Source organism: Panthera pardus, unplaced genomic scaffold (assembly GCF_024362965.1).
Source record: "Panthera pardus isolate Hobbes unplaced genomic scaffold, ASM2436296v1 HiC_scaffold_20, whole genome shotgun sequence".
Classification (NCBI taxonomy): domain Eukaryota; kingdom Metazoa; phylum Chordata; class Mammalia; order Carnivora; family Felidae; genus Panthera; species Panthera pardus.
Window position 1 is genome coordinate 50,385,621 of NW_026526766.1, and position 13,243 is coordinate 50,398,863.

At 42.7% G+C, this 13,243-nt stretch overlaps 1 protein-coding gene across 9 annotated transcripts in view; it reads right to left on the bottom strand.

Annotated features, from left to right (window-relative positions):
- MOB3B (MOB kinase activator 3B) overlaps positions 1-13,243 on the bottom strand; it is a 231,580-nt gene that overhangs the window by 143,710 nt on the left and 74,627 nt on the right. For all 9 annotated transcript variants that reach the window (XR_008424222.1, XM_019424220.2, XM_019424219.2 and 6 more), the window contains exon 2: positions 9,649-10,271. Coding sequence is in view for 8 of the 9 variants with exons in the window: in XM_019424220.2 (XP_019279765.1) it covers positions 9,649-10,066 (418 nt within the window). In the remaining variant the exon portion in view is untranslated. The remainder of the gene's footprint in view (positions 1-9,648; positions 10,272-13,243) is intronic.

A 13,243-nucleotide genomic window follows, 5' to 3' on the forward strand; every position in this document is an offset into this window, starting at 1 on the left:
TAGTCAACCAGAGCCTCTGTGAGGTCTAGAAAAAAATATATGGAAAGAATTTACCACAGTGCTTGGCCCAGAATAGGTAATACATGTTCGTTAATATTACTATGGCTGTATTTTAAATTTTGGAATTCCTGCCCCACGTTTAAAATGGAATCTATTACTTTCAGCTGTTGTTCAAGTTTTGATTATTAACTGAGATCCATAAAAATTATTTTTTTTCAAGGTAACTATTGTAATTGTCATTGATAACTTCTCTCAATTTTACTTCAGATAGAAATGTGGAGAGAATGCAGCAGGAGAAATTCTCCTCTGTAATCAGGCATTAGAAGCTCCAATAAATCACAAGCCTTCCCTTTTTATATTACTATGAAAAGGAAATAAAGCTCAAATTTATTCAGCACTTAACTCTCTACCGGGAACTCACTAAGAGCTTCATGTGCGTTATGACACTTAATTCTCATAACCTTACAAAGTGGATATTATCATTACCAGCCCCCATTTTCCAGATGAGGAAACAGCTCAGAGAGATTCAGGGCTTGCCAAGTCACACAGTCCACAAAGACAGGAACAGATTTGAACCTGGACTGACAATCAGCCATTAATTCTACACTATTTTTGGAAAATAAAAATAAAGCCATCAAAACACATCCCATGTATTTTGACAGTTCCTGTCCAAAGACAGTCTCTCGGTATGTCATTGACATATTTGCTCCCATTTCGTCTTCCAAGACCTGGGAAGACAGACTCCCTCAGCTACCCACTTTTTCTTCCCTACTCTGGGATGGCAAAATATGAATGGTTTATATTTGATGAGAGGCCATACCAGGCAAATCCCCAGTATTCAACAACTGCCTTCCCTCTGCTCCTTGAAAGATTCCTCATAGGACTCCTCAGATGGGCCCAGCAACCAAGGTGATGCTGAAGGAAGTCATCCACAAGTAATGCTTGCTGGTCCCCAGATGCTGAGGCTCCACTGGGCTGCAAGCATTAGGGCTCCCACACTTCAGCCTCTCTTTTCTGGCAGTTTCCTGGATGATATGACTCAGGGAGTGGGCAACAAAACAAACACTCTACAATTGGCTAGAGTTTCCCCCTCAAATCATCCATGCTCTCCGTTCTTGAGAACCTGGGCTGAATGATGTAGAAACACCGAAAGCCTATTGCTTCTTTTCAAGAACGATGCCTCCTTTTCCTGTGAGAAAACTAACAATTCAGTTTGAGTCTCCACAAAGACAAACACTTTAACTTCTAGAGGCATGCACTGAGAATCAATCAGACACATCGCTAAAGAGGTATTCACCTAATAAAGGGATTCTTTTTTTTTTAAACGTTTTATTTATTTTTGAGACAGAGAGAGACAGAGCATGAACGGGGGAGGGGCAGAGAGAGAGGGAGACACAGAATCGGAAGCAGGCTCTAGGCTCTGAGCCATCAGCCCAGAGCCCGACACGGGGCTTGAACTCACGGACCGCGAGATCGTGACCTGAGCTGAAGTCGGACACTTAACTGACTGAGCCACCCAGGCGCCCCATAAAGGGATTCTTTGACAAGCTTTCTTTAAATATTGAACTTTCTCTGAGAAATGAAAATATTAGCCAAGTAACAAAAAATTCAACTCCTTCACATTTTTCAGGGATACATCTGTTCTGCAATATGAACTGTATGGCAGTGGCCAATCAATCTATACCTGTGTAGTAGTAATTAGTTCTCCAGGTGTCTACTTAGTGCAGAGTGTTATGTGGAATGCTGTATCCTGTAGTGGAAACAAGAAGGTGGAATCAGCTAGGTGCAGGCCACATATGCCATGCATGTGAAGGATCTTCTGAAGTTCCATTGTGGACCTGTTCCTGCTTCTGGCTGTCAAGGCCAAGCAAACTTAATCTCATCCCATAAAAGTTTGCCCTTTTTTCCACTGGTTCCATCAGATGTAGCAAAAGAGGAAGGCAACATGGATGATCGACTCCACAGTCAAATGCTTGATATAATGCCTGATTGGTTTTAAAATTTTTTTTAATGTTTATTCATTTTTGAGAGACAGAGCGCAAGCAGGGGAAGGGTAGAGAGAGAGGAAGACACAGAATGTGAAACGGGCTCCAGGCTCTGAGCTGTCAGCACAGAGCCCGACACGGGGCTTGAACCCATGAACCGCGATATCATGACCTGAGCCGAAGTCGGACGCTTAACCGACTGAGCTATCCAGGCACCCCTATAATGCTTGATTTTTATCCGAGGCTCTTTTTTACCTCAGTTTACCTGATGAGTCTATTTCATCACATTGATACTGTGTGATACTGAGGGAACTAACATTTAAAGCATATCTAACGCTGAGCGGAGTGTTTGAAAGGTAGCATGTTATTTAATACCTTCAATAATCCCAAGAAGTAGGTTCTGTTAGATGCATTTTATAGATGAAAAAATAAGCTTAGAGAGACTGAAATTCTGCTAGTAAAAGTTGATAACTGGGATTCAAAGTCACGTCTGACAGACACTAATGCTTTTGTTGCTTTTTACTGCCCCCCTACTCCCTGCTTCAAACTGGCTCATTTTCCCAGAGCATCCATTCTACTAGAAGAAAACTTAATGGAAAAAAATGATTATGTGAAGGAAAACATGGATAGAATTATCACTTAAGACTATGCATTTAGCATGAGTTTTTAAAGATAAAATGACAAAAAGGTCCTGTCTCCAGAAGACAACACACGCCCCTAGACCTGTAAGTTATTTTAAAGGAAAAGCCAGTGAATCATTCTCCACACATGGGGATCTGAGGCAGGCACATCATTTTATCTCCCTTCAAAATGGCATTATTTAAGAATCTATACCCTACGTAAAGGGAGTTCAGAGCACTGGTCAGGAGGGTAGAGCTGGAGACCGCTGGTGTCAGGGCTGTGCGGATGCCCCTACTCAGGTAAACCTGTGCTCTCTTTAGAAATCAGTTGGGAATTCCAGAACCAGTACGTGGGTGTCCTCCTCACTTCAAGTGGCTTGTACAACTGTTCCCTCCAACTCCATACTCTGTTCTGGGCAAGAGTTCTGGTTAGGTCACTGTGGTCCATCCCACTGCACTTCCAGATATATTTCCACATCCCTTACAGCATGGCTCTGAGCGGGCCCGTGCAGCACTCACCTCCACAGTGCAGCCTTTGTTGGCTAAGGAAGGACACCATGTCTACAATCACCAACAAGTTAAAGCTGCAGATGCCCCACCCCCACCCCAGTACAACTTTTGTTTTTCATCTCTGTTTTCCACTGAATATCACATATCCCTTTTCCCTTCCCAGCTGATGCTGAGATGTAACAACCTGTCACCTGAGATATGGCCCATTAAAATTACATAGCACAGGTAATGGAGAATTCAGTGCAGGTTGGGACAGCAGGTGATTAGCCTTACTTTACAGGGCAGTCTTCAGGCCCTCTGAGCTACCTGTATCTGCCTCTCTTCCTTTCTGCTTCTTAGCACTCACTATTTTTCGGAGCTATCTCTTGGGGTTTGTTAAGTCGGGGTGGTTATTCAACACTGTCCTCATTAACTGAGCCACCAAGCCACTGTAGTATTGCGTTAACAAGGCAAGGAATTGTGACCATCCACAATGGACCATCAATTCTCCAGTAGCCAGTGGGGGTAGGAAAGAATGGATTCAGCTGTGTCTGCATATCTTCCATGAATATAAAACTGAACAAACTTGGGTAGCATCAGAATCTAGAGGAGGCAAGTTCTGAAAAAAGAGCAGAACCTTGGAGTTCCCATCAGTAAGGACCTTGTACAATTTGTATCAGATGCAGGGCCCTGTCTATTTTCACATCCCTTGCTGTGACTATTGGGTTTGTCTTAGGACTTTTTCCAGAGAGGATTTAACATGTGATACAACAGGCAGGGGGAAATCAAGGGTGGTGTTGATTCTGGGATATGAATATCACAGACACAAGATGTTGCAAATTCTTAGAAAGCCAAACAGTTTCTCAGATCCCAAAGGCAAATCATGTTTCCAGAGCCTTGGGAAAACTTGCTAGTTCACAAGGCTACCTTGTGAATGGGGGCTCCATTCTTGGCACTAAGCTGCCTGAGAACCCCTTCCCCATCCTCTTGAGAGATCAAATCCAGGTAACCTTGCCCAACACTGATTTTAATGAGTAGCTGATCCTAGATGTGACTAGTAGGCTATCTCCCCTCTTCTCCAGCTAACCTGTGCCCACCCTCTGCTGAGGTTGGCTGGTTTCACACTGCACATGGGCAGGTTTAGTACTCAGTCTTCTGAAAACCAAGCAAGAAGACACAACCAAATGTCTTTTTCCCTAAATAGTTACGTGTTCATCCCCCAAACCAGGATTTGACCTAGCTCCTTAAAAACCAATGAAATTTCCCAAAGTCTTTGAGAGATGACAACCTGTAGTATTTACAACCCCATCACAGAGTGATTCAGCAATGAAGACTGCTAACTTTTAAAAATCTTGTTGAGTCTTTTACAATGCATTTATTTTATTTTTCTAGGGATACTGTTCAGAAACCGCCTAGTGGTCTCCAGGATTTTTTGTTGTTAGTTATGCAGAAATGTATGCAGAGACAGAAAAGCAATGAACACATTTGTTTTTTCCAGCACCTCTTATGGGTGATTAGGGCTCTGGGCTCTGTGTTTTTACTCACACTGCCTCATTTAATCCTTACAACAGTCCCGTGAGATCGAATTACAATCGTCAGTTTACAAACAGAAATGTAAGCTCAGAAGTTATGTGTCTACCAATGTCACATAACACCTTGTAATGGCAGAGCAGTTGAATAAATTTAAGTCTCTGTCTACAAGTCCAGTGCTAGTCCTACCACATCGTAAATATATTTTGTTGATGTACATTCTGTCTTTCCAGTGTTATACAGATTTATATCAAAACAAAAAAAAATGCGGGAGCCATGCAATAAAAAATAAGTTAAAATTTAAAGGCTAATTATAAACTCAGTTCCCTGACACCTCGTGTCTGAAAAGTTCTCCCTATGGACATTTTTATAGTCTCATGTTTCCTGCCACAATATTTTGAGAGAGGATGAAACTCAGCTGTAGCCTCATGAGAAAGATTGCCAAAGGGATGTTGACTATTCCCACAGTGCACTTGACCACTGAGCAAACTACTCATTTCGGAAAACCGTACAAAGGAACTAGATCTTCTGGACATTATGGAAAGGCTCAAGGACATGAACTCTGCTTTCCTCTCTTAGTGCCTAAAATAGGGCTTGCTTCCCAGCAGGTGCCGGACAAACATTTATTGAATGAATGAATGAATGAATGAATGAATGGCAGTAACAGGTCATTGTGGGCCCACAAAACGCATTGGCAAAGTCATCCCTTCGCCAATCTTGGAATGGAACATGGAAACAGTTAAAGTGCTTGGGCACACACTTAATGCGTTTCAGAGGTGATTTTTTAAATAGGAACAAACAAAAACAAAATAAAACAAAAACTAAAAATCACTTCCTTAAAAGTTAATACAAAATTGGGGTTTCTAAAATTTTCTCCATCCTAAACAACTTCCTAAAACCACTGACTGAGAAATCTTTAGCCATGTGAAGGAAAACTTGCAAAATAATAATACATACTATGAATGGTAGTAGGAAACAAGGACATAGATTTTTGTCTACTCTTGAGCCCAAACTCTGACTTCCTTCTCCTTCCCTTTCCCCTTCTCCTTCTTCTTTTTTTTAAGTAGGCTCCACGCCCAGCACAGAGCCCAATGCGGGGCTTGAACTCATGACCGTGAGAACAAGACTTGAACTGAGATCAACAGTTGGACCCTTAACAGACTGAACCACCCAGGCACCCCCCAAATTCTCACTTCTAAATGACATATTAGCTGTACAGCCTTGGGAAAGCCCCTTACGTTGTTTAAATGTCAGCATCCTCACTGGTAAAATGGAATATTTAATTAACTGAGTTATTGCAAGAATTAAAGATTAACAGTGGCACTTGGCAGGCTCAGTAGATGTGAGTCCCCTCCTTCGCCTCTCTCCCTTTCCTTCCCTGACACCCATCTAATATAAACCATAAAGGTAGGTGAGATCATGTAATTAATTTTTAAATGTTCTTATTCCTCCTGTTCAGAGGCTTTTTAAAAACATGAGTTGGAGGAGCTCTAAGTTTTCCACTCACTTTTTTTCTTAGTGTCAGAACTAAGATATTACATCCTATTATATAACAAGAACAGAGAAGCTGGGGGCTAGAACATAAAAATTATTGTTAACAAGACAGGCAACAGAATAAAAAAGAAGGCTGTGGCTATTTTTCTGTTGTTATCTCTAAGAGTGGTTGAGGAGATACAATGGAAGAGGAGGAGGGGGCCTGTGCTTCTGAAGTTACTGCTGTCTTAGAAGCTTTAACAGGGACATCTGTTGACTTTTTAACAAAGGAAGCTAAAGGGGATCGAGGGGGAGTGAAAGAAACTCTGGTTCACAAAGAAGCCACATCTGTTTGGTATTCTCCCAACTGAGAAAGCTCGACTTCGAAATAGTCTGGGTATCCTAGTTAAACTAGGATCCAGGAACCGATGAAAGCTTTTCTTTCCCTCATGTTTCAATGGTAGAGATCAACAGCTGTTTATATCCTTTAATACCTAACTGAGGGTGAAGCCTTCACATCTGTCAGTATTTTCCGGTCCTATTTCCTTGGATCACAGTGGGGAGGAGGTGAAGTTTGAACCCCTCCCAATTCCCAGGCAAGAACACAGAAATATGCCTGGGATTCAAAGCTGTAATGCTAAGCAGAACTCCCCATGTCTCATCCACCCAGGGTCTGCTGTTTGCAGAGAATTCTTCTTTTACTTTATCCTGACAGACATCTTGATCATTTCCATGATAATGACTCACCGCAGTACAAAGATCAAAAAGAAGAAAAGTGGGCTGGAATCAGGGGGAGGAAGAAGAGGAGGAAATGAATTCTAACAGAGAAAGTGGCTCCTAGAGATAAATTTTTTTCAAAACATAGCAACAATATTATGCAAGGGCAAATAGTAGAGGTGAGCAGGATGCTGATGAAGACCTTCGAGGTGATGGTGGATGGTGGTGGTTTTTACTGACCCCTAACATTTCATCTTGGAAAAATAAGAGATAACTAAATTCTGTGAAGGCAAGGTGCAGGATATTCCAAGGATGCTGATAAAGGGATTCAGATCTATTTAACTTTTGGTCCCTGGCACTACAGACATGTTGGGTCTTTGTAAAGATCATTTTTACTCCATTCTTCCATCCATCTATCCACCCATCCACCCATTCAACAATTTATAAGGCACCAAGACAGGACTTTGTGCTAGAATATTCAAGTGAACAAAACATATTCCGTAATTTTAAGGAGCGTGCATTCTGACGGGTGAAAAGCTTCACAGAGGCATGACAATTCACTAGTTAGAGAAGATGGGGAATTCCATCCAAACAAGATGGATGAAACCAGAGAGGTAAGAAATAGACTGTTTCTGGGGGGAATGCAAAGCATTCTGGGCAGTTAAAGAGAGGAGAGGTGGGTGCTTACTGAAAGTGCAGATTCTTAGGTCTCATCTAAGATATTCTAATTTAGTTGTTAAGGGGGAAGGGCAAAGAATTTGTATTTTGAACAGAAGGCCCAAAGAATTCTGATAGAAACAAATGTTTGACCCCTCTAACTTATATAGATAAACATTTCTCAAAAGATGCTAATGGTGTTCATTAAAAGCAAAAAAAGATACACATTCAAATTAGGAAATACTACACACTAAAGTATTCCTTTCTTGGAGAATTATAATGCACATTAGCATATTAAAAGTCCTGCAGTAAAGAAACTGGTTTCATTCAGCAGTTCCCAAACTTATTTTCCATGGGCAAAAAGAAAAGAAAGAAAGAAAACCATGGTGCGCCTGCTAAGATCTCTCAGGACGCCAATGTACTCTGGAGCCAACAGAGGACTCTGATGAGGTGAGCACGGTCTGCAAGCCCACTGAATGGCTAACGAAATGTCTGGAAAAAGACAGCAAAGTCTATTACTCTAGGGGATATGGCGGCATCTGCTGATTTCCTCCAAGGAAAGTCTAAAACCATCTATTATGTCCTAGTTTCCAAGCAGACTGCCAGAAGCTTCCTTACTCTCAAGTAACACACCATGGTTCTGTGATGTTATTTCTGGTCACCAACTCTATGTGGTAATCACAGCTGCCAGAGACAGCAGAAGTGCCCAGAGTTCAAAGCATCAAGGAGTAGAAACAGAAGGGGAGAGACAAAGAGGAGGTATCATTGCCCAAATTTATTTATCTTTATTGCTATCACATGTTCTGCACAGAGAATTGGCAGTTGGGAAAACTCCTCCTAGCAAAAAAAAGAAGCCTCTGCCAGCCAGTGAAAGTACAAAAACCACGAACCTAAGAAATTCCCACCCCTTCCAAGCTGCCTATGATACGGCCAGGGGAGTTTCTGAACCCTGCCTTCTTCCTCCTGTGCTGGTGAGCCAAGGGAGTTTGCATTACCACACACACCACCTCCTTCCCTAGCAAGGGACAGCATCGGGCAAGCGCATGAGAGAGCTGGGCAAATCAAGGCAATACAGTGATTCTGAGCAAATTGGTGTGTGTGCTGAATATTTCAAGATGCACATACTGCCCTAATCAATTTATACACTCCCCTCCCAGCCCGGTTTAGCTTAATTACTTCCATACGCCCCACCTCAACTTCCATATACCACAGGGGGGATACACACATCCCATCTAGAGGTGATCTCAACAATGTGCTCCAAATGCTTCTTTTATATCCCAACCATCTCAGAGCTTTTTTAATACTACTGTCTAAGAGCACAAGTATTTTTTCAATCATTCCACAAATATTTCCTGAGGGCCTACAAAGTTCCAGGGCACTGTGCTAGACACTGGAGACACATAGGAGGTGGCTCATTCCTATTGAATCTGATGCCTAAAACCCCCCTGAACTTTAAATTCAGCCTGTCGGTGCATGGCAAATCCAATTATCAGCAGCATAAAGAAATATAAAAGGGAGATAAGGTTTGGTCCTTCCCCTTGAAGAGTTTTATAGCTCAGAGCACCACACAAATGAAAGCATTTGCATTTCAAGTTCTAGTGGGTCTAGCAGCTACACATGGGTCCAGAGTTACTAATACAACCTGGAATTAATAACAAATGATCAGGAGTGGTAAGAACAGATGCCAGGATTTTTATTTCCCCAGAAGGCCAACCCCTGTTTGCTTGATCCCCAAACAAATCCATGCATTCTCACACTGGGATTCCTTAACCTGAGAGATGAATACCAATAAATGCACCAGAGTTAATGTAACTTTAGTTAATTATCCAAAAAGTGAAAATTCTACATGGCTAACTGGGTGAGTCTGGAATGTAGTCCTAAAGAAACCAGCAAGATCAAATCTAACATCTCAGCAAGGCAATGCTCTCTAGCATGTGGTACCTATACCACTGAGGTCCACAAAATAATTGTAAGTAGTCCACAAATGATTTTTTTTTTTTTAATTTCAAGGAGGTTCTTAGATCTGAAAAAAGACACTGCAAGTACGATGGATGTTAGGGAAACACTGATAGGGTGCCACCCAGCATTCAAGGACAGACCCTAGAAGAAGCCCCTGCAAACTTTCTGAGCTTGGGTGGGATGCACCAAAACAAGCAAGAAGCTGGTCATGGACTTACCCACGCATGTTGGAAATATGTCCTCATTGTTGATCTGGACCTCGATCCAATCCATAAGGAGGTTCATGTACTGGGGAGCTGGCAGGGCAGTTGGCTTCTTGTACTTGAGGTCATCCTGCCAGCGATACTCATATTTGGGGCCCCCTGACATCACAGGGCAGGTCTGCTCGGTACAGAACTCACAGATGGTGCCATAGATGAGGTTGATCCTATTGAAGAAGTCCACCACGTGCACTGCCACCCAGTCGTTCTGGTCCTCCCCACTGGGCAGCTGCACGGCCGCCTTCAGGTCCACGCCTGAGTTGAGCGACGCCTGAGCCCGTTTGTGGAGCTCAAACCTCTGTGTGCCAGGTTCAAATTTCCTCTTGGGCCGGAAGGTCTTGTCCTTGTTGAACACCTGCTTCAAGGCTATGGACATGGTCTTTTCCTTCTCTTCTTTTCTTTTGCAGGAAGCAAAAAGGCACCTGGAACTTTTCAGTGAGAGGTCACAACCCAGCAGGGTTTTCCACTGCCAGCCCTCTGGCCCCAGTATTGCGGTCTGCAGCTTTTAATCGCTTTTAAATGGCCCCTTCCATCTTCCTCTTGAATAGTTTCCAAGAGAACCTCATGTTTCTTCCTAAAGGCTGAAGAGAAAAGGGTCTTACTAGTACACAGTTTGCATTTAAGAAATGACAAACGCTTAGATCTGATTTCCACCTTGCTCTGGCAGTACCTACTTCCATCCAAGTATAAGGATGTTGAGGGTACCAAACCCCCAAGGATCTGTGATGATGATTCAAACCACGCAAATAACTCTTTTTCTTCGTGGCCTTGGTCAAATCTCTGGCAACTCCTCCCTGTGTGGTCATTGGTTAATGAACTCTCCAAGGTGTCAACATGAACATGTTAGTCAATGCCCCATCCCCATGCCTTTTATGCTCCTTTTTACAGCATCTGTCCTACTCCCCACTGCCTTTATTGAGGAAGCATAGAATCACTACCCCATCCTCCTAAATATGGCTGATTGGATCAGGGGTGGCTATCATTCCAAACTGGCTAATGTCTCTCCTGGGAATCTAGGATCAGAACCCAGCCTTTGTTAGGCATTGTCCCTGAGAAACAATGAAAACTGGGCCTGGTTGAGCCCTATTTGGACCGCATGCAGCGCAGCTAAGAAAGCTGGTCTGCAGAGAGGGGAGGGAGGAGAGAAGGCTGAGGAAGGAAGGAGAATGGGGAGGGGGGGGGAGAGGAAGAAAAAGGAGAGGAAAGGAAAAAGTCATTGACACAAAGAGAAACAGAGAGCACAGCACAAGTGGCTACAGGGAAAGGAAGACAAGAGAAAAAGAGAAACAGTGAGGAGAGTGGCTTCTTGAGTTCCTGATAAGCTTCTAGGAATTGGTTCTAGTTGTTTTTGAAGCCTAGCTATGATTCCAGCTCTTGAGATCCATACGTTTACCCTGAATTTGCCGAATAAATCCCTTGTTTTACTTCAACTAACTTGAGTAGGTTTTGTCTGTTTCCAAGAATCCTCAACTATGACAGCATTTATCACTCCTCTAACTTCATCCTTTACATCTTTGGTATCACACCTTAGAGTTCTGAGGCAGAGGTGTACAATAAAACTTTCTGTGATAATGCAAATGTTCCATATCTTTGTTGTCTAATATGGTACTCACCAGCCGTATGTGCCTATGGAGCACTTGAAATGTGGCTAGTGTGACTGAGGCACTGAACTTTTCATTTTATTGAATTTTAATGAATTGAAATTCAAATGGTCACATGCAGCTAGTGGCTATCATTTTAGAAAATGCAGCTTTGGTTTTCAGTGCTCTCTTCCCTATCTCATTTGACCCTTACAAAATTTTGGTGTGGTTTATAGTAGATGTGTGGTAGTTATTATACCTGGGTCTCTAAGAGATAAAATTACTTGCCTAACAACATAGCTAGTACAGGCAAAGGTAGGATTAAAATCCAGTTTCCTGACTCCTAGCAAATGCTCTGTCCACATAGCCTCCTATTCTAAAAAGTGATGCCCTTCAACCTGTCTCTCCTGCTTGTTCATGAAACCTCTATACCCAGACTCTCCATCCACATATTCCCCAAAGACCACAAGTGTAGACTGGCTGGAGGTAAAGATGGTGTCCTGTGGCTTAGAAACAGAAAGGAGATAAATGATCCACGCAGGGGTCAAGCCCTAGCAAAATGGGCCAACAGCTGTGGCCAGATTCAGAAGAGCCCATCGTGGAATCTGTGAAAATGAACTTGGAGCATGATCTCGACTTAGATGGGGTTTTGCTATTCCACACTCAAGCATGGCTTGGTGATGCAATCAACCTAAAGTTATTCAGGCAAAAACATAAAAACAAAAACACCTGAGACACTGGTATTCCCTCTCACACACTGCTCTTTGCGCAGAACTGCTGATCATTCAGATGATGCCTCCCCTGGCCACTCTCTGCAGCCTCTGTCTGCTCACTTCCTCCCTCTCAATCTCACCCTCTTCCAATTAGGTTTTCACTGAAATGACACTTGGGCGGCGTTTTTGTTTTTTTGTTTTTTTTCTCTCCTCCTCACATGGAGCTGAGCATACCTCCCCGCCCCATACAAAGATAGTCATGTTCAAAGGCAGGTCCCGTGGCATTCTCTGCCTGAGACTGTCTGTGAAATGACACGCCTGGGGTGCTTCAAAATATCACCACGAAGGATATCACCACACAAACTCTGCCAACCCTAGGGAGAGGAGGGAGCAATCTTTCTCCCTAAAAAGAATACCTTCCCAAAGGCTGGCTCTACCTGGAAAGAGGTGTGAGAAAACTGAGGGCACTAAAAGTGCTTTTCCAGAATAAAAATACGAGCTGGAAGTTGGGAAGATGGAGAAAGGATGGTGCGGTTGTTTTTTTTTTTTTTTCCTCTTTTAAAATAGACAATAGTTCCTCTGTATCACAAATGCTTAGTTGCTGACAAAAAAGCAGCAATCATCCATCAGCCGCCTCCTCGTGTCTCCAGCAAATAAGAACTTGCTGTTCTGCTGTTCTGACGATGAGGATGCTGTCAGTTACCATGGACCTCAGAACAGTCTTCTTGCATCACCTTACATGACCCTCAGTATCACTTGTTTGGCTGTTTCCCTGGGGCCTGGAGTATCTGCTTGCATGGACACCAATGGGAAACCTTCCTGCATACGCTGCCAGTCTCCTGTGCACACCATCAAAAGAGCCTCCATTCTGATGAGAGTGTGTGAATGAGACAGAATAATCATAGCAAATCCTTGTCACAAAACCCTGCAGTGTGGCTGGTACTCACAAATACTTCAGTAAATATTAAAATCTCATGAAGTTTGGAGATTTTTCTTCCAGAGATACTTAGATAATGAACTTCAAGACATCAGTCTCTTGAACCACATGGGTATTTATTCAGACTTTCAACCAGCTTTAAAGTCACTCTTTCTTTTTGCCTCAATGTAAAAGGCTGACTGAAGGGGAAAACAATCATCTTTGGAGGATTATGTCTCAACCAAGTCCCTTAATGTGCCACTACTGGCTACCATTTATTAAACTCTACTATGTACCAGATCCTTTACATGTATTATCAACATTTTATTTTTTATTTTTTTAAT